We start from the raw sequence: 21,568 nt of genomic DNA, 5'->3' as shown, positions 1-21,568 counted from the left end.
AAGAGACATGCATACCAAATTTGTGTAATGAATATGAATCAGTTCAAAGGTTATGGTTATAAATGCACCTGCAATCATTATCACTGGATAATAAGAGAAATGTATATGAATAAATTTATTGTGTGTGAGTCAACATTTGTAAATGTGACTAGTCTCCTAGTTTCTTTGTACAGAACATGAAATGCTGATTCAAATGTTCTAGTATAAGCTTGGAATTTAAGAACCTTCCTTAATCTAGGAAAAGTTTCAAATTCCAAATAATATGCAAATAAACCAACATGTCTGGATTCAAAGTTTATTTTTAAAATGCATGAATTTGCTGCTTTATGACAGAAATTTTTAGGTATGAATTTTTACCTTTTTATTTTTCCTACTGAAAGATGTAAAGGTTTTAGAAATTCTCTTCCTGCATTTAAAAAAGTTAGTATTCTAATTCCTTTTCTTAAAAAAAGGAGAAGTGACTAGATAAGAGAATAACCTTCCAGCGGAGTACCCTATATACCTTCATACAAATATTTTGGCATTCAAAGAGAAGGAGAAGTCTACCAGAAAGCTGATTTCAAGTTAGTGAGATTGGTAGTTAGACACATTAGAAACATATCTCACACTAAGAACAACACCTACATTATAGATACATAAAAATCCCTCCTTTGACTCAACCCAAACCAGGTGCAGAAAGAAAACATCGGTTCCTCTGGGGAGGCATCTAAATTATTTAAATTCTCAGGAAAGCCACATCCCAGCACAACGTGCAGGGAAAATATCACCTCACTGACTTGACTCAAAGCTTCTGGGAATTAGAAACAATACATTGTTTGGGGATCTTACCAGAACACCTGGATGCAACCAATGGAAAGAAAAGGTCTTATCTTGGTAGGAAGGAGTCAGATGTCTCAAAGAAATTTTGCAAAAATCTCTTTAGAAAGAGCCCGTAATTTCAGTGAACACCTAGGCTGCTGCAAGTGGCCCCCATCAATAAGTGCTGTAGACCGCCACCTGCCAAATCTGTATTTGTTTGTTTGGCTGAAGCTGATGGCAATGGAGAGGCTAGGTAGTGGCATCCCTGGCAGTACAGCAATGGGAAAAGCAGTTTTTGCAGATAATCGATAAAACCCATAGAGCTCCAGACTATTCCTTCATTGGCAAAGAAACTCCAGACCTGCCTCTCCTGGAATTCTTTTCTAAGTTCCACGTCCCAGCAGAGGCGTGGCAGTTGAAGCCGCATAGACTTCCCCCCATGGAGCATTTTTGCATATTAAACAGCAGCTTACAAACAGTCAGTGAGTCCTCTGCTCCCACGCCTCATCAGCACAAAACACTGAAAGGAGAGAGTCGAGACTGGCAGTTGTCCTCACTAGAGACAGTCAGTGATGTGTTTTCTGTCTATTCATTCACAGTATCGACATGAGCCATTAACATCTGCAGAACTTGTTTTAGCTGGCAAAAGTTTGGTATCTGGGAATTGATTGAAAAGGTCAATTTGTTTCCAAGATAGCTGAATTATATTCAAAATACAGTTCCATAAAGTGCTCAAAGGAAAATAACTTAAATGAGATTTCCAGTAAAGTTTAGGGCTTACTTCCTTTTTTTTTAAAAAAAAATTGAATTTACTGGGGTTACACTGGTTAGTAAAATTATATAGGTTTAAGGTATATAATTCTATAATACACTATTGTGTAGTTCAACACCCCAAGCTAGGACTTACTTCCTGTTCAATATTGAAAGAATTTGGTCAGTGCTAAATATCTCATGAAGAGGCTTTAAATTCAAAGCCAAGTGAAATTTAAGGCTAATCAAACACAAATCGTATAACTCTGGATGAAACAGAAACTACAGATTTAGTTTTCCATTTGAGTTTAATATATTTTATTTCCCCCTATTAGTACATAAGTTTTACCCACTTCACTGCTGATTGTCAAATGATCTAGATTAAAAAAAACAAAAAATTTTAAAGCAGATTTCTTGCTACCAATGGCTTTAAACTCCTAGTATCTTCAAAAATATATGTAAATAAACTATATAAGTTGATGTTATTTTGAATGAGAAAAATGTAATTAGGAAAGCTAGTAACTATAGAGGATACTGGTAATCATAATAATAAAGAGCTAATATGCTAATGGTGGGGATGCCATAACGTATAACGACCGATCGCAGGAGGCTGCCTGTGAGTGCGGTGGGGTGTTGCTCTGGAGATGGGGCGGAAGTGGGGAGGTGCCCGGAGGAGGCGGAACCAGGCGGGGTGAGAGCCCTTAGCACCCCCTCACCAGTCCTTTGCCCCTTACCTCTCGCACTCAGAGCACCCCACGGCCCACCTGTCAGGGGAAGGAGGACAGTGCAGCAGGCGGGAGGCTTCCATGCTCTCCTCGGGAGCCATAATGGGGCAGAAGTGGGGAGGTGCCCAGAGAAGGTGGGATTAGCCTGAGGTGAGGATGGACTGAGGGCGGGGCTTGAAGAGGCCAGAGAAGGTCAGAGGGGTCGGGGGCTGGGCCAGGCATGCTGGAGCTCTGTGTGGAGAGGTTCGGGTGTCTAGGTGGGGCGGTGGGTGGGTGGGCAGGGCAGCGCAATTTTGCGCGCTGGGCTCCTAGTCATAAATAATTATTTTAGAAAAAAAATCACAAATTTATATATACAATAAAAAAAATATTTTTTTGATCTCATAAGCGATTTTGGAGATGTGTTTTGCTTCAAAACACAGACTACTATAGACCAAATCAGCAGAAATGAGCAATGAGGAAGTTAACAGATTATCCTGTTTGTTTCCAAGTATTTGCTTATTTTACCAAATGGGTTGTAACCTAATTACAGATTTTTAGTGACCAATAAATAAAACTGCCTGCACACTTGAAAACTAAGTTTGTTTTACCAGCTAACTTATAATAAGAACTATGTTAACTCAACATTTTAATAAGGAGACAAGCATTCTTATAGAGGCATAAAGAACAGCGGAACCAAACAACACAGCAGTTCCCAGCTAACCTGCCAACAGGGTAAGTGTGAAATCTAGATTTTTGTTTTGTTTACAGTGTTACTTCTCTGGTGTAAAGCATAGGATATTATATTCTTTTAAAAAAATATTTTTATTGATTTCAGAGAGGAAGGGACAGGGAGAGAGACAGAAACATCAATGATGAGAATCATTGATTGGCTGCCTCCTGCACACTCCCCACTCGGGATCAAGACCACAACCTGGGCATGTGCCCTGATCAGGAATCAAACTGTGACCTCCAGATTTATTGGTTGACACTCAATCCCTGAGCAACACTGGTTGGGGTGTTAGGCTGTGTATCTTCTGACAGCTGTGGAGGAACGGCCAGCAAGTTAGAGGTCAAAGTGGCATAAACAAACATCTGTAAGGAAGCGCTGGGCATATTTATGAGGGCGAAGGTGGGTCCCCTCAGGAGGGGCAGATGGAGGGTTTTCTTAACCAGCTATGGAGAACTTATCTTCATGCTCTTTGAAGCTGCAAGAGGGGCAAGAAACTGATTACATCTAGATCAGTGGTTCTCAACCTTTCTAATGCCTCGACCCTTTAATACAGTTCCTCATGTTGTGGTGACCCCCAACATAAAATTATTTTCGTTGCTACTATATAACTGTAATTTTGCTACTGTTATGAATCGTAATGTAAATATCTGTGTTTTCCCGATGGTCTTAGGCGACCCTGCTAGCGGTTCGCGACCCACAGGTTGAGAACCGCTGCTGTAGAGCCAAAGACCATGGGAAAACACAGATATTTACATTACGATTCATTAACAGTAGCAAAATTACGGTTATGAAGTAGCAACGAAAATAATTTTATGTTGGGGGTCACCACAACATGAGGAACTGTATTAAAGGGTCGCGGCATTAGAAAGGTTGAGAACCACTGATCTAGAGTGTGTTTTATAAATATAGCTTCTGATGATAAAATGGCCTGATGTGAATGAAAGGTAAATGATTTATCTATCACTTCCCGACAGACCATTCAGTTCACTTATTGATGCACGGGTGCTTTGCTGTCCACTATGGTAGCCACTGATAGACACCCGAATTTGAAGACTTAGTATGAAGAAAAGAATGTAAATGTCACATTAAAAAATTTTAAGGTGATTATACATTGAAATGGTAATACTGAATATAGTGACTTAAATAAAATATCATTTAAAAGTTAACGTGGGCTTTAATTTTTACTTGTTGCTCATGTGGCTTCCAGAATTGCACAGGGGGCTGGCATTCTTATTCCTGTTGGCAAGCTCCTGGGTGGAGGACAGGAAGAACACTGAACGAAGCCTGGGGCCTGGCACCCAGTAGGTGCTGTGAAACTGTTTGTAGGACAAAATACAACCCTTTAGAAGTGATATTCCTGACTCAGGTTAAATTTTCATTTAAAAAATGATTTTACAGACTAAATGTTTGTGTCTCCCCTGACTCCCCCCAAAATGATGTTATATTTGATATCTGAAAAGGAATTTGGAATTTCTTGCTGTCCAGACACAGGAACGAAATATTCTCATAGTTTTTAGACTCATTCCTCATTATCTAAACTCCTGCTACCAACCAAACTCAGAAACCAAAACAGATCTGGGTAGCAAGGGATACCTGTACATAAGTATCTAAGTTTGGAACATAATAAGAACTACAAGATGGCCAATATTAGCAAAACTGCCTACATATCCTTCCTGCTTCTACTTCTTTAACCATCCCCCATCCCCCAGCAGAACTGCTATCCTCAGTTTTATGTCTATCATCCCCTTCACTGTCTTTTAAAATACAGTTTCCATGTGTTTTTCCCTAGTGTATTGTTTTCTCTTGTATGTTTTCGAGCTTCATAAAAAATTCTATAGTTTGTAGTCTTTTTAAAACCGAAAACATCATTTCATTAGCAATTCTAATTCAACATTTCTTACCAAAGCGATATACCTTTTTTAGCCAGAATTTAAACATGAATTATTCTCCAGCGCTGACAAACTTTTTGTTTTAACTTGTTTAGAAGTTATACAAAGTAGGCAAATGGATTAATTAAAATGAGAACGCGTCTTCATAAAGAAAATGTCTTTACATATCTATGCAAGTGACAAGGATTTAAAACGTAACCGGCTATTACCTCAATAATATAGAGGACTATATTCTTGTAGAAGCAGTACAAAATGCACTTGGAGACTCTGTTATAGTTCCAGGCACCATGGACCATCAATAAATTCTTCAAATACTTGAACTAAAATAAGAGTGGGAAAAAAATTAGTATTTCCCTTTTCCTAGTGTCAGCTGACTGAGATGAAGGGTGAGACTGCAGAAATGATCGTTACCTGCGCGATGGAGTAATCAGAAGAATTCGCTGCCTGAAGGCCTTCATTCCCGCTTATACCCACGCCGACATGTGCCGTCTGGATCATGCTGACGTCATTGGCTCCATCACCAATTGCAAGTGTTATGACTTTGACTTGTTTCTTAACCATCTCCACGACTTCAGATTTTTGAAGGGGAGAAACCCTTAAATTAGAACAAATGATCAATTAGCTCTGTTTTCTGGGGGAAAAAAAAAAGAATTTTAAAATGTCAATTGTCTTGAAGGATAAGAGCAAGTGAGTATGCAGTTCTATGAAGAACTATTACGGAAAAGTCTTAGGTTTGCAAATGTTTGGTTCTCTGTTAACCTGGTTGCCAACTCAAGGGAAAAAAGAAAATGAAAGTCTTGGAAGCAAGTCTTTAGGAGATAAAGAGAAGCTATGAAACCTTGTTAAGCACTAGTTTACCAGTTTACCAGGACTAGTTTATTTCTTTAACAAGTGTGCATTAACTTGTTAAAGAAATAACATTTGAGTTCCTAATGCCATTACTTCCTAACAAATTACATCAGCATTTCTAAGTTTTCACTTGTGAACGAAAAAGGTCAGAATGGCTGTTAAACGATAGTCCAAATACTTATTAAAACCTCTACTATTTCTGGAGAACAAAAGTTTTGAGCCACTGAAAGGTGAACTTAGACAATGTAATAGACATTTAAAACAACTCAAAACTCTACTTAACAGTAGGGCATTGGCTAACGATAGTGAATCAACCAAAGTAAATACCAAGCATCGGTTACATAGCTCCTGTGCCTCAATTTTCTTCCAAAGCTACCAGGTGTACTGGTTAATAATGCGGATTTTTTTTCAATAGATGGAGTTACACATATGTTGACATATATGCAATTTGATATGTATGCTATTTTGTTGTATTGACAGCAAGCTTCAAAACTTCATATGTCAAATTTGCTGAAGGTGTTAACATCATAGATATTTTTATGCTTAAAAATGTCAAATTTCGTGCCAAAAAAGAGCATTTGTGGGAAGTTTTAATTCATCACTTTATTTTGAAGAAAAGTGCTGCTGAAAATTATCGTATACTTCGGGAAGCTTATGGTGAATATGCTCCATCTCAAGATACTTGTGAATGCTGGCTTAAATGCTTTAAAAGTGATGATTTCAATGTGAAAGACAACGTCTAGGTCAACCAAAAAAGTTTGAAGACCAACAATTACAAGAATTATTGGATGAAGATGCATGTCAAACTCAAAAACAACTTGCATAAAGATTAAACGTTGCTCAGCAAACAATTTCCGATCGTTTACAAGCAATGGAAAAGATTTTAAAGGAAGGAAAATGGGTGCCACATCAAGTGAATGAAAGACAAATGGAAAACCGAAAAGTCATCAGTAAAACGTTGCTTCAATGGCACAAAAGAAAGTCTTTTTTTGCATCGAATTGTGACTGGCGATGAAAAGTGGATTTATTTTGAGAATCCCAAACGCACAAAATCATGGGTTGAACCAGGTCAACCATCAACATCGACTGCAAGGCCAAATTGCTTTGGAAAGACAATGCTCTGTGTTTGGTGGGATCAGGAAGGTGTGGTGTATTATGAGCTTCTAAAACCAGGAGAAACTGTTAATACTGATCACTCCTGACAACAAATAATCAATTTGAACCACACTTTGATTGTGAAACGACCAGAATGGGCCAGAAGACATGGCAAAGTAATTTTGCTTCATGATAACGCACCATCACACACTCCAAAACCAGTTAAAGACACGTTAAAAGATCTTGCCTGGGAAGTATTAACCCACCCGCCGTATTCACCAGACCTTGCTCCTTCAGATTACCACTTGTTCAGATCAATGGCACACGCACTCTCTGAGCAGCACTTCAAAGCGTACGAAGAAGTGGAAAATTGGGTCTCTGAATGGTTTGCCTCAAAACAAGAAAAGTTCTATTGGGACGGTATCCACAAATTACCTGAAAGATGGGGGAAATGTGTAGCTAGCGATGGACATTTCTTTGAATAAAGCACTTTTGATGTTTCTCTTGAAATTATCGTGTTTTCTTTGATTACAAAATCCGCTATTATTAACCGGTACACCTGGTACTGACTAGTGGCCAAGGAGACTCAAGCAACCTCCCGCATAACTGTGGGGTCAGGGACAGAGAACAGCAGCACCCATACTAAAATCATCTTTGGTATTAACTTCGGATCATCTTCTTACAGCCTTTTCAAAGCCACTTAAGAAGTAAACCCCAGCCGAAACCGGTTTGGCTCAGTGGATAGAGCGTCGGCCTGCGGACTCAAGGGTCCCAGGTTCGATTCTGGTCAAGGGCATGCACCTTGGTTGCGGGCACATCCCCAGTGGGGGGTGTGCAAGAGGCAGCTGATCGATGTTTCTCTCTCATCGATGTTTCTGACTCTCTATCCCTCTCTCTTCCTCTCTGTAAAAAATCAATAAATAAAAAAATAAACCCCACAACAATTAGAGCAGGGTTCAAAGACCGAATGCGTCAGTGTAATGAACTTAATATATTATGAATACTGTCTTGGCGACTAAGAAGAAAGGAGAACTAAACAGTGAACTGGCTCAGTCAACAGTGAAGATGGTGATTAAGTACTAACAACTATCACACAATGTTGGACAAGAAGAACAACTCACAGCTAAATTCTTTATCAAGGTCAAGTGGAGGAGGTGCCTCATAATTATCTGCTGGAACATCTGGTAAATCATTTATTATTCCATCTAAAAATGAAGATCATTCCTCCGAAAGACTCAACATCTTGCACATTTTCCTGATTATTTCTTTAGGAAGCATTCCTAGCAGTGGATACTCGGCACCAATATGTACTTCCAGGAGGCCCACTGCCCTTCAGAAAGGCTTCATTCAGCCAGAGCCACGCGGAGTTTTATTTCAAGTGTGAGAATCATTGCACCAGGCTGGGAGTTGCTTGCAGAGTGAACCTGTCTCCTTGTCTTTGTATTCCTAGTGCTGATCCCGAATAGGTACTCAGTAAAAGGTTGCCATGTGAAAGCCTTATTTTTAACTCTCCTTTCAGAGTCTAGCAATTGCACAAAATGACACAAAGGTGAATACAAGGGAACAGACGAGTCTCAGGCCATTAATGAGCTTTTGCCTGTTAGCCTCCTTTGCTCTTTGAAGCAATTTTCATGTCATTTTCAAAGTTTACTTACTTTTTCTTAACAGGCGACAAGTCCACTAGCTCTAGGCCAATGTTTTAGGCGGAGACTACAGCTGATATTAAGTAAGTGTCACAAAAGAATGCTCACCAAGAAATGGACTATAAAGCAAATGGGAAATGGGCATGAAAGGAGAGAAAGATTTGAAGACATTGATCAAATTCTCTTCACGATTTAACAGTCTTACCATGTAAACACATGTGAAGTCACACCAGGGCATATCAACGGAGCTAGAAAACAGTGGCACCTTTTTTCATAAGTCAATGTGTCACCAAGGAGACATCTCTGCATGGCAGCTAATATTAGTGATTGAAAGAAGGATCCGAAAAGAGCCAGATTAAACTTTGTTTTCTTCTTTTATTTTTAATCCTAACCCTAGGATATGCTTAGAGAGAGGAAAAGGGAGGGAGAGAGAAACAGACCGGTTGCCTTCCATAAGCGCCCCAACCAGGGATCGAACACGAAACCCAGGTGGTATGTGCCCTGACTGGGAATGGCAACCTTTTCGTGTACAGGATGGTACTTAACCAACTGAGCCACTCCGGCCGCGCAGAACTTTGTTGTCTTTCTTCACGGCTACTACAACCAACCACTGCTTTCTCTGCTGAATGCTGCAGTTTTCAATTCCCCCAAATTAGAATTGGCTTCGAATTTACACCAACTCGGTGGGTGTGGTTAACTCAGGTGTTAAAAACAGAATACAAATCCCCATTGGCAAGGACAATACCCATTTAAAAAAAATATCTGATGATGTAGTCACAGACATTCCCCACATCGCACTGCTGCTGTGACTGGCTAAGGCATCTGCTTCTGTTAGCAAGCTAAAAGGAGACAACTGGTTTGGAAGAAGATTCAAGAAACAGTGGAAGCCCTCGTATCTGGAGGGTTTGAAACAGCAGTTGGTTGCTAAAGAAAGATGTCAGATTGAAGTGGGGATTCATAAAAAATAAAACATTCTTACTTTAAACATTTAACTCAACACATAAATGTACAAACTGGTGACGCAGGGCAAAGAGCCTTACTTGGCATCGGGGTCAGCGGCCTAAAATTCTTCATCCTTTGGTTGCAGACGCCTCCCTCCCGAGGCACAATCCACGGTTGGTTTCATTAATGTGAAGACTAGAATATAATGATGCCCTTCACCTAAGTTTAGGATATTACCCACCTCAAATTCAACAGCAAAGTTTTTAGCAACTCAAAAACGGCTCTCTAGAGCAGTGGTCGGCAAACCGCGGCTTGCGAGCCACATGCGGCTCTTTGGACCCTTGAGTGTGGCTCTTCCACAAAATACCACGTGCAGGCGCGCACGTACAGTGCGATTAAAACTTCGTGGCCCATGTGCAGAAGTCAGTTTTCAGCCTGGGTGAGTCTATTTTGAAGAAGTGGCGTTAGAACACTCAAGGGGCCAAAGAGCCGCATGTGGCTCGCGAGTCGCGGTTTGCCGACCACTGCTCTAGAGCATTATACCCGTTTTTCTTTTGACTAGATTATTATTTCTGAGACCTACGACATGTTTAATTAAAGGATGAGCATTTTAAGAAGTAGCATGGGAAGAAACAGATTAGGGACCAAGCACCCACTGATGAGAGGTAAACACTAAGCACACCCATGGAAGCAAAGGCTGGGGTGCACTAAAGAAGGTCCTCCCAGCTCCGGCACGACGTGCTGTGGGCACCTGCCAGAATGTCTTAGGGAGGAAATGTGGTTTAAGGGGTTGGAGGACTCAGGTTACTCAAGCCATATTCAGTTAAAAAGATCTACGTTTTTAAAGCATCCATTTAAAAAATTGCTCCTTGGTACAAAGGGGTGACAAGATAGCAAAACAAAGGACAAGACAATAAAAGTGAGTGTAGCATAAAGCTTTTGACAGATTACCAGTACTTGATAATTTCTATAGAGGATGTAGAAATTAGCTTGGGCTGCAAGAGGCTTCCTTGATGAATTAGAATTTGACAAGGCAAGCTCACGGCAGGTAAAAGCAGCAGCACATATTAAAAATTATCCACAATATATTCCCTCCTAAGGTTTTATTCCTACTTCATAAAAGGCCACCTACTTCACTCACTAGAGTTTATTTTCTTGACTTTTGTACACTTGCGTCTACATGTGTACAATGTCCATAATAGTCTAGAATGGTGATTTTCAACATTTTTCATATCATGGCACACATACACGAATTACTAAAAATTCTGCAGCACACCAAAAAATCTATCTTTTGCCTATCTGATAAAAAAAAAAAGGGTATAATTTAGATTCATTCACACCAATGGCTATTGTTATGTTGGCTGTTATTTTTTGGGGTTGGAGGGGAATCTAAGGGAAAAGTGGTCAGTGCCACTGACTAAATAGTCAGGCATTGCATGTTTTTATTTTTTTAAATATATTTTATTGATTTTTTACAGAGAGGAAGGGAGAGGGACAGAGAGTTAGAAACATCAGATGAGAGAGAAACATCGATCAGCTGCCTCCTACACACTCCCTACTGGGGATGTGCCCGCAACAAAGGTACATGCCCCTGACCGGAATCGAACCTGGGACCCTTCAGTCCGCAGGCCGATGCTCTATCCACTGAGCCAAACCGATTAGGGCAGGCATTGCATGTTTTAAAAATTCTGTGGCACACCGGTTGAAAACTGATGGTCTAGCACAACCTCGCCACACAAGTTAATTCTTCCAAATGTCTATCAAAACTCACTCATCCATGGTTGAACATATCTAAAACCTTAATTTTACAAATACCAATAGTGTCCCAATGTATCATCCAGAAATACCATAACAGCACTGTGTTCTGCCCTAGATATTTTTTACCACCTATGGGTCTGTATCAGGATTTAAATTATTCACAGTTCTCCTCTGCTGTTGCTCTTTACTCTTCAGGAGAAGTAAGAGCCTCGACAGAAAACGACTCCACATCCAGTGTGTGCATAGGGTCCGGGTTTCTTCCCCGTGGCTCCACAAACAGAGGGTGGTCCTGTGTGATACGCCCTAGCAGTGCACTGAGTGCAATATGCTTTTCAGATATTATTTTGGCTGTAGTTTCTGCACATGTTATTCATTACTTTCCTTACTGGCTATGTAGTAATTCTCACAGCCCTGTGAACATGAGATCGTGGTAGTGGAAATTTTTTACCATTTAAGCTAGAAAGTATAGAGAGTGGCTCAAATCATATTTTGCACTCTTTTCATAGGATTAGCTAAATGAATCACTTTTAAAAAAATGTGTTTTTATTGATTTAGAGCAGTGGTCGGCAAACCGCGGCTCACGAGCCACATGCAGCTCTTTGGCCCTTTGAGTGTGGCTCTTCCACAAAATACCACGTGCGGGCACACACGTACAGTGCAATTGAAACTTCGTGGCCCATGCGCAGAAGTCGGTTTTTGGCCTGGGGGAGTCTATTTTGAAGAAGTGGCGTTAGAATACTCAAGGGGCCAAAGAGTCGCATGTGGCTCGCGAGCCGCAGTTTGCCGACCACTGATTTAGAGGAAGAGGAAGGAAGAGGGAGGGAGAGAAAGACAGAAACATTGATGTGAGAGACACATCAATCGGCTGCTTCCTACAGTCCTCCTACTGGGGACCGAGCCCAAAACCCGAGCATGTGCCCTGACAGGGAATCGAACCAGTGACCTCTTGATGCATGAGATGAGGCTCAATCCACTGAGCCACACTGGCTGGGCAATGAGTCACCTTTTTGAATGAAATATGGATAAAGATGAAATGTGCAGGTATACACATAGACACATAATAAAGAATATTTTAAGGGACTTTCTATAGGTTGACAAAAGGGGTACCATAATGTATCTTACTGTATTGTGTTTTAGTTTAATAACCTTAAAATACCGTATGCAGCAAAAATTATGCTGGTAATACAATATAATCTCAATAACTTATACTGTTAACTTAAAAGTTATTATAAAGTTGCCTTCAGAAAGTGAATCGAGGAAAAAAAAAACACAGAACATGTAGGAATACAGAGGAATGTGTGCTATCCTGACGTGGTTTATACAGCGACCGGTGCTGACAGAGCCCCGCATACACTCAGCTGGGGGGCGGCTCCTGGGACTCTTCAGAGATCAGGATCATTAGTGCCGGGAGCTGCTGTACTTTCCTCTGCAACTCACTTCCTAAGATTTCTCCTTGGGAGTATCAGCCTATCCCCCATGGAGTCATGTTCTGCTGACTAATAAAGAAATTACAAAAAGAGAGGAAAACCTAAGAGAAGAACTTATGAGATCTGACTTGGTTCCTTTTTGAGTTATAATTTGTTAGGCTCTTAAAAAGTTTTAAGTAGAGGAAAAATTAAAATCTGGCAAAAAAAAAAAAAAAAAGTCTGTGTTACATGCACCGAAGTCACACAAGTGTCCTAACACTTCCGGAAACTCACCATCGGTTTGTTAGTGGAACGAAAACAGCCACTTGTAAAGCGAATCCTAAAAACGATACTTAGCATGTGGCACATAATGAAACATTCAACCACTTCTAGGCAAGAGAACTGTGTTCTTCAAAGGACTGAAGAGTGGGCGCTTTCCTCGCCCCCAAAGGCAGTATCTGTGGATATACTGTGCAGCGGACCTTATAATATAGGGATTGAGTCTATAGAAATGAAATACAGGGATAAAAAAAGGAAAGTAACTTTAAAAAAGATTTCCCTTTGCAATGCATTTTAAATGCAAAACTTCTCTCTCATGGAATTTCAGTTGTTACAGGTAAACTACTATTGTTTTCAGGTTATATGGTTCAGAGAATATTTTAACTAGTGACTAATCATATTGACAGTGTGGATTTGAATATGCATGTATGTGTGTGTGTGTGCACTTGCACATAGGCACCCACCCCAATTGCTAACTGGCAAATAGACCTTACCTTAAAAAAGGTACTAAAAAACCCCACAACCTCTTAGTCCGGCCAGTGTGGCTTAGTGGTTGAGTGTCAACCTATGAACCAGGAGGTCCTGGTTTCATTCCCCGTCAGGGCACATGCTCGGGTTGCAGGCTCCATCCCCGGTGTGGGGCATGCAGGAGGCAGCCAATCAATGATTCTCTGTTATCATTGATGTTTTTATCTCTCACTCCCTCTCCCTTTTTTCTAAGAATAATTAAAAACATATTTAAAAATATGTTGTAAAGATATGGGAAGATAGAAGCAATTGGAAAATAAGTTATACAAAATGTAATTGAAGCAACTGGAAAATAAGTCATACAAAGATGTAACTGCTAAAAGAAAGAAACCAGTAGTAAAATGAATAGTAAATATGACAGTGCTTGAAAGGGCAATTCAATTAAATAAACTGTCCCAAAGATAGCAGGAAGTTAAAGAAAAGATTGTAAGAAAAATGCAAAGAAACGGAGGAATACAGGTGAGTACATATATATAATGGAATGTCAAGAAGAGAATAAAAAGGGACAGAATGAAAAAGAATGCTTAATAATTTCCCAGAATTAAAGAAAGACATGTCCTTAGATTCAAAGGTCTCATACAGTGCCAAAAAGAAATTCAAGAAAAAGGTACTTATCCCTAGACATATTATGCTTAAATTAAGAAAATGGTTAAACATTAAGAAAAATTTCTAAAAGCTTCTAGAGAGAAAACAAAGATTATTTACAAAGAAACAAAGATCTCACACTGGATGTACACACAAAATTACTTCAATATCTTTGGGAGGTGGGGTAGGGAAAGGAAGATATACTAACATAAATAATAAGCACAAATATGGTTATCAAACACTTAGAAATAGCCACATATAGATTAGATACAGATTGTAAACCAGCAGCAGAAAATCTGATTTAGACAGTGGAAAGGAGAGGGAGGAAAAAACCACAACAAAAAGCATAATAAATGGAAAACAAAAATAAAACAGGAGAAACAAGGCCTAATATAGCAATAATTACAATAAATATACATGGGTTAAATTCATTGATTGAAAGACATATTCTTAGGTTGAATTAAAACAAAAAGATCCAGCAAAATGGTGTCTAAGACAGACATATTTACAATAAGAATAGCTAATATAAGAGAACACTTATTTGATCACTATGTTTTAAGTTCTTTACTTGTTTTAACTCATTCAATTCCCAGAAGGACCCTATGTGAGATGGGTTATTATTATTGCCATTTTACAAACGAGGACATTGAGGAACAGAAAGATGAAATCACTTAAGGTAAAACAGCAGGTACGTGGTAAAGTCAGGGTTCACTTTAGCAGTGTGGATTTAGAGACAGCATTCTTAGTCACTATATTATACAGAAGGATTGAATATAAGGGTTTAGGGGAAAAAAGACAAGGCCCATATGAAACAAAGGAATCCCAAGTTAACCGTTTTAATACTAGACAAAATAGAATTTAGGACACAGAAAAGGCCTAATACTCAGAGAGAAATCTTTATGTTATGATAGCATTCCTCTCGCCAGAACTATTCAAGTAGGCCATATAAAGATGTGATCGCATTTTTAAGAGTGACATAATTTTTAATAATGACTGCCAATGCACTGAATACATATATTAACCCACTTATTACTCACAACCCTATGATAACAATGATTTTTACCTTTATTTCAAAGATGAAAAAGTTAAGCAACATGCTACTCAGCTAATAAGAGGTGAAGCCTGTGGATGATTCTGGCAAGTCTGGTCTCAGACCTGAGTGCTAGAGCACGTGGCATCACCAGCAGAGGGAATGGGGGCATTTCGTATACTAGTAAGTGGCACTGGGAGAATTTGCTCACCATGTAGAAATGAAAAGCACTCGATCTCTTCTCCTTCATAAGACATACAAAAACAAACCTCATACGAATCAGAGACCTATATGGAAAACAGAAAGCTGCACAGTTAACAGAAGAAAAAGCAGGAGAATAACTTTGTGAGTGGGAAGTTCTCACTATCCAAAAAGCACAAGTCATAAAGGGAAAAATTAATGAAATTTGACTACCTCAAGGTCAATGATTTTTGTTCAAGGAAGAACAGCACAGGCAGAATTAAGAAGGGAGCCAGACTAGAATATTTTTGCCATGTCTATAATCAACCAAGAATCAATATCCAGAACACACAAGGAATTCTTGCATATAAGCAGCAAAATAAGTTAGGAAACCCAACATAAAGTTCAGTATCCGTATCCCTCTTCAGTGTGCTACCTTTCTTCATAGCAACTGTTACCACTGATTCCATATAAATCTGTCTTATATGTAATAAATTGTTAACACACAGCAATGACTGCCTTTTGAATGTACATGTATTTATTTTTATTAAACAACTAGAGGCCTGGTGCATGAAAATTCATGCACTGGAGGCGGGGGGTCCCTCAGCCTGGCCTGCCCCCTCTCACAGTCTGGGAGCCCTCAGGGGTGGGAGGTGACCTGGTGATCAGGGGAAGGCAACGCCCCCATCACACCTCTGCTGCTGCCACTGCCGGCTGCGCAAGCCTTGGCTGGCCCTGGTTACCTGAGCCTCGGGCGACCCTGGGTGGCTGGGCAGCCACCATCTGAGGCTTGCCTGTGCCTCAGGCTGGCCCTGGGCGGATGGGGGGCTGAGGGGACTGGGGGACTCTGGAGGCAGGTGCATGGAGCGGCCGGACCCGCCTGGGGGTGGGCCTGGCCGTGCTATGTGCCTGCTGCCCCAGAGAGGCTGAGGCGACTGGGCGTGGCCATCTTGTGGCTGTGGGCACCACCATCTTTGAGGGTGTGACAGTCAATTAGCATATTCCTTCCTTATTGGCTGTGGGCGCCGCCAGCTTTGTGAGGGCATGATGGTCTATTATCATATCCCCTCCTCATTAGATAGGATAGTTATAATGTGAAGGCGGGAACTATTTTTTCCTGTTGTTCACTGCTCTATTTATAGTACTTATTATAAAGGTACCTGCACATAGTGGGTGCTCAAAAAACATTTGTTGAATGAATGGGAGAATGAATGAGAGAATGATCTTCCAAAGTAGAAATCTAGAGAGGTAAACAGTTATATGAGGAAATGCTCATTTTCCCTGGTCATCAGATGAATGAAAATCAAAACAATAAGGTGCCACTTTTCAACCATCAAATTGGCAAAGATGAATTCAGGAGTGCTAATTTTGAGGGAAAGGCAGGGAATAGCAACCGTCCTACATGGATCTGGAGTACACACCAGTGCAGCTGTTTGGGAGCAATGCGGCAATTCTGATTGAAGTGAAATATGCACACTGCTCACAGCCAACACTCCCATTCCTAAGTGTATATGCTGGAAAAAACACTTGCATGGGTGCACAGAGAGGACACTCATTTCAGCACTTCCCATGGCAGCAAAGGTTTAGAGGCAACCTCTGTGGCCATCATTATGGTAACAGATAAATATAGTCGAATGCTGTACGTGCATTACTATAATAGTAGTGCTGAAAATAAACACACTTGTTCTACATCTAGTATCATGGAGAGGTCTTAAAATTGTTAAAAAAAATTTAAAAGGCAAAAAATTTATGTTGAAATATTATAAACATGTATCTATCTTAACACAGGCAGAACAATATTATATATTTTCCATAGCTACACACGCCTACAAATAAAGTATGGTAGCTGGATGGGAACCTACTAAATATCTGAGATTGCTTTCCTAGGGTGGAGTGAAGAGAAAGGGAATGAAGGGCAAAAGTGAAATAATATATATAAAATCAAAGAAAAACTCGTTTTCGTTTGAGACTAGCATGCCTGCAGCCTCGGGAGAAGGCTAACTTGAGCATCTTCCCGCCTGATCCTTCTCTGGCATCACCTCTGGCACCTTTTGGCACTTCCAGAACACAGGGAAGTCGTTTTGGTGACAGAGCAAGATCTGATGTTTGTGGTCCTGGGTTCCTCACATTTCTCTTGTTGAGATTTTTAAGTAGTCACTGACATCTCATTTAAAAACAAACTGACTTCAGGGAATATCCACATTTTAAGGGGTTACATTGAATCCCAGGGCACAGAGAAACTGGATGGCATCTCCAGGCTGTACCGCTGCCACCACAGGGAGGGCCAGTCCTTTCCGAGGAATCATGGACAAAGGGAAACATGCCAGGTGAGATGGGAATACGTCTCCATTTTCAAGAAAGGAAAGAGTCTGGAAATGACAGACTAAGGGGCCTGGAGTGCGCTCCATCAATATTCTCGGGAAGTTCTGTCAGAACCAACTCCCTCTGCTGTTCACTCATTAGCCACACACACTCCAGCGCAGGGCTGGCTGGCTGACGATGGCCCCAGGGCCGGGCCCAGGCAGCAGCCTGTTTTTTGCATCAGCTCATGCTCCAACTGCAGAGCTGAGTAGCTGTGACAGGCACTCTATAGCTTGGAAAGCCTCACACATTCATTATCTATCCCTTTAGCAGCTTTCCCACCTCTTCTCTATAAAACACCGCCATGCTCTGAGAGAATGCTACCTGGCACGACCTCCTCCTTCACCCTGAACTTGAAGCTTGGTATTTTATGTCCATTTCTTGTCTCTCTGTCTGATTCCTTGTTTTCCAGGCCATCATCCCCCTGGGATGCTGTCTCTCCTTTCCTTTGACTCTATGCCCTCCAGCTACTAGACAGTCGTGGCCTACATCCTACCTGGCCTTGACTTCTGGAACTCTAGCCTGGCTCCAAGCACTAAGCTTTAACTTGCTCCAAGTGGAGATGGCTCAGACAGGTTTATTAAAAAGATGGCAATCACTGGAAACCATCATGAGTTTAAGGAGAACCAGAAATGCCAAACTAACTCTGCTTCCCTTTCCCTCACCATCGGGGTCAGTAGACTGGCAGACGGGAGGAATGTTGCAGGTTCCATACACCATGCCCTCAGCAAACTAGAAAATGAAGTGCTTTCATTCTAGCACCGCAGAACTGGAGGAGAACTGTGAGCCCTCTCTGAGGTGGGTCTGCATCTGCCTGAGTCATATCTTAGGGTGCTGATGTGTGGATTTATGTGAAGCTTCGGGGAGGCCTTTCCTGGAAAGCTGCAGAGTTCTGTGTTAAAACGGTTGAACAGAAAAGAATCGTCAAGAGTTTGAATGCAGTTACAGAAGATACATACACTTATTCCAAGCGAGCAAGACACAAAACAGAAAAAGACCAAAATGAATAGGACAACATTTAAGAGGGATGGTGATGGAAATAAAGACAGCCGTGACCCTTGGGAGGTCACAGACCTGATAGGAACGTAGGGGGCTCCTGGGGTGTTGTCATGTTTGGGTGCTTGATGCAGGAGTGTGTTCACTGTGTGAAAACTCACTGAGCTGTACACTTATACTTCATATACTTTCCAATATGGGTTAACTCTGTTTTATCAGAATATTTATATAATCTGCAGGTCTATTTTTTTTTGTGTGTGTGTGTGTGTGTGATTGTGTGTTGGTCATGGTGCTTATCTTACTTGAGTCACATCTAAAAGTACATAATACCAAATTACAGTGAGATTCTACAGCATTTAGCTTTCTCATCTATTTTAGATATTTTACTGTTAAATATGAACTTCCCTGGTGGGGTACATCAGAACTGGCTACCAGGCTGTCACGTGGCCATGCAGTTCCTTTAACATTACCCAGTACAGGCAGAAGAGCAAATGAGAGAGACAGGGCTGGACACCTTATTGTTATATGATGTTAAAGCAAAATATGGCCATTTTATGAAATGATAAAATTTATTCACTATGTTCTCTTTTAGCCATACATGTCTGAAAGAAACATTCTCCCACCGTTTCCAACATTTATTCATATTTATTCTTGGAAGCAAATATGGGGTTGACATCCATTAACAGTTTGTAAGTTTTCTCAGAGCCAAACATCTGCTTTGGCATCCAACGACGCTCACAAACTTTTTTTCTTGAAAGGAATGTCTGTTGAGCACTTACTAACTTCATTTGTGCTTTATGACCACCCTTTAAGGAGAACACTTACTTAGAGAAATCCTTGAAGTTTAAGACAACCCTAAAGGATTCAAGCCATAGACTCAAGAAGTGAATAAATCCTTTATTTAACGCACTCAAGCTATGACAGAAAGTATGCAGAGTGTCCCGTTAGACCTCTCCTTGGAGGGTCCCCTGATGGGACGAAGGTGGAAGGGCTTGCCTGGAATGCCACTCCCGAGTGACGACACTCACTGAGGTCAAGTGTTTTTTTTTTTACGCACTGCGGGGAAATCGCCTAAAAGGGGGTTAAAACTTTGATTGGAGATGTTGCAAGTAGAGAAAAATGCTTACTTCAATTTAACTTCTGCTTTTCAGAAGACATGAGTACATAAATTATGTAGAAGAATGGTGATTACTAGACAGTCTAAAAGCTGGAGGCTCTAGGCCAATTTTCAACCAACTGTCACAGAACATAAGTTTCAATATATGTTTAAACTAAACTGACAACTACGGAAAAAATGTAAAATTCTCCGAAAGGCTGGGTTATGTGAACTGACGAGGATCTCAGAAACCACATGCCATTTCACACACGGCAGTACTTCCCTGCACGTTCCAACCACTCTCTTCTGGAGGGAGTAGTCACAGAGGTGGAACAGATGCTTCCCCAAATTAAGCTAATGCAAGCAGTAGGCAGAGTCTTCCCAGGACAGAGTGGCCAACACAAACACGGTTCATCCACAAAAAAAAAAAAAAAAAAAAAAAGGGGGGGGGGGGGGTGGCTCGGAGCAATCTTCTGGCCCAGAAGCTCTCGAGCTGGAAGGAGCTGAGCCAGAAAGTGTGTGCGTGTGCGCACGGCTTCCCCCCCTTTCCAAGCCAGAGGAGCTCCGCTCTTCGCTGCTTTAGACACCAGCCTCCCTGGAGGACTAGAATGGCTGCTGCATGCCAAGCTCCACAGGACACAGGAGCAAGGCCGGAGAGATGCCGTTAGGTGTCCGCAGTGCCAGAGAGGTAGCGTTCGAACAAGCAGTGTGTGCATCCCCAGCCAAAACGCCATTATACCAATAACGCAAGCTATAAGACTTCAGGGAATCATTTGGAAACTGAGACGAGGAATTATTTTCCGACACAGCTACTTGGCAGAATAGCTCTTGTTGTTACCTACACTAGTATACAACACATCTTCCTGACTCTCGGAGCAAGTCCCTTTCCTCTATACCTGCCCCAAGGAGTTTTGGGGAGCGCATGTAATTTGACATGTTCGTGTATATTTTGGAGGGGCTGGTCCACAGCTTTCATGTTGTTCTTCAGGAGTACTGGCATCACACAGACAATAAGCACCGGGGTGCGTGAGCCAGGGAACCGAAGGGAAGAGGGCCACGAAGGCGCAGCTTATGTGTGGCACCGGGAAAACGGATCGGAAACTGCCCTGACACGAGACGCATGTTTCCCATTAAGCTGCTCAGGTTACACAGGTACATGTGCACGGAGGTAAAAACGAAAGCTGCGTGGTGCTCATGAAAATACAGTGCTTTGTAGACTGATAAAAACAGATTTCATTTTACTTCTTGGAGTTTACAAACTCAAAAAAAAAAAAAAATACCTGAGGAATGACATGCAACCTTCCCTTGTAAACCAAAACCGGGACTCCAAAGCCCTGAATAATTTGGGGGCCAGGGGCTCATTTCTGTCCCCCTTCAGAAAACGGTGGTGAGTAAGAGACCTGATGCCCACGGATGGAGAACAACCGCTTCTTTCAATCCCGCTGCAGACTCTTCGGGGGAAACGCTCATCTTTCATAACTGTGTCAATTAGGCGAACACTGAGAACTGCCTTCTGCCCTTTACGCTGATAATGTCAGGGAAGAGAGGCTGATGTAATCCTGATGATGCAGCTAATACGGGCCCTCATTATCCATTACGGGATGCCTTTCCCTCCACTTTCCCCCCAACCGAGACGGAGAGAGGGCTGCAGACGCAGGGCAGGATCTGAATGTCTCCCTGTGCAGACTGACAAGAAAGAGATGGTTGAGAGGAAAACCCACAGAGCTTGAGTGAACAAGAATTTGGGAAACAGTCCTGCACTGTATTTCGAAATAATGTCCAGTATTTATCGGGAGCATCTCCTATAATGAAGTAAAATAGAGAATTTCCTGAGGCTGGGAGAGTATCATCATCTAAAAAAACCAGGAGCGACACTGGGGTTTCAGGGTGAAGAATGATCCACAGAGCTTCTCACCTGCGCCTGCCCAATGAGCGGAGCATTGGCA

General features: G+C 41.3%; 1 protein-coding gene across 6 annotated transcripts in view; it reads right to left on the bottom strand.

The window, feature by feature from the left end:
• The window catches only part of ATP8A1 (ATPase phospholipid transporting 8A1), a 218,408-nt gene that overhangs the window by 46,838 nt on the left and 150,002 nt on the right, over nt 1-21,568 (bottom strand). For all 6 annotated transcript variants that reach the window (XM_054729349.1, XM_054729332.1, XM_054729336.1 and 3 more), the window contains 2 exons: nt 5,286-5,469; nt 5,084-5,194 (listed from right to left, as the gene is read on the bottom strand). In XM_054729349.1, coding sequence (XP_054585324.1) covers nt 5,084-5,194; nt 5,286-5,469 — 295 coding nt within the window. The remainder of the gene's footprint in view (nt 1-5,083; nt 5,195-5,285; nt 5,470-21,568) is intronic.

The sequence above is a fragment of the Eptesicus fuscus genome, chromosome 2 (genome assembly GCF_027574615.1).
Source record: "Eptesicus fuscus isolate TK198812 chromosome 2, DD_ASM_mEF_20220401, whole genome shotgun sequence".
In the NCBI taxonomy this organism is placed as follows: domain Eukaryota; kingdom Metazoa; phylum Chordata; class Mammalia; order Chiroptera; family Vespertilionidae; genus Eptesicus; species Eptesicus fuscus.
Note: the sequence above shows the minus strand (reverse complement) of the source record. Positions and strands in the feature narration are given on the sequence as shown.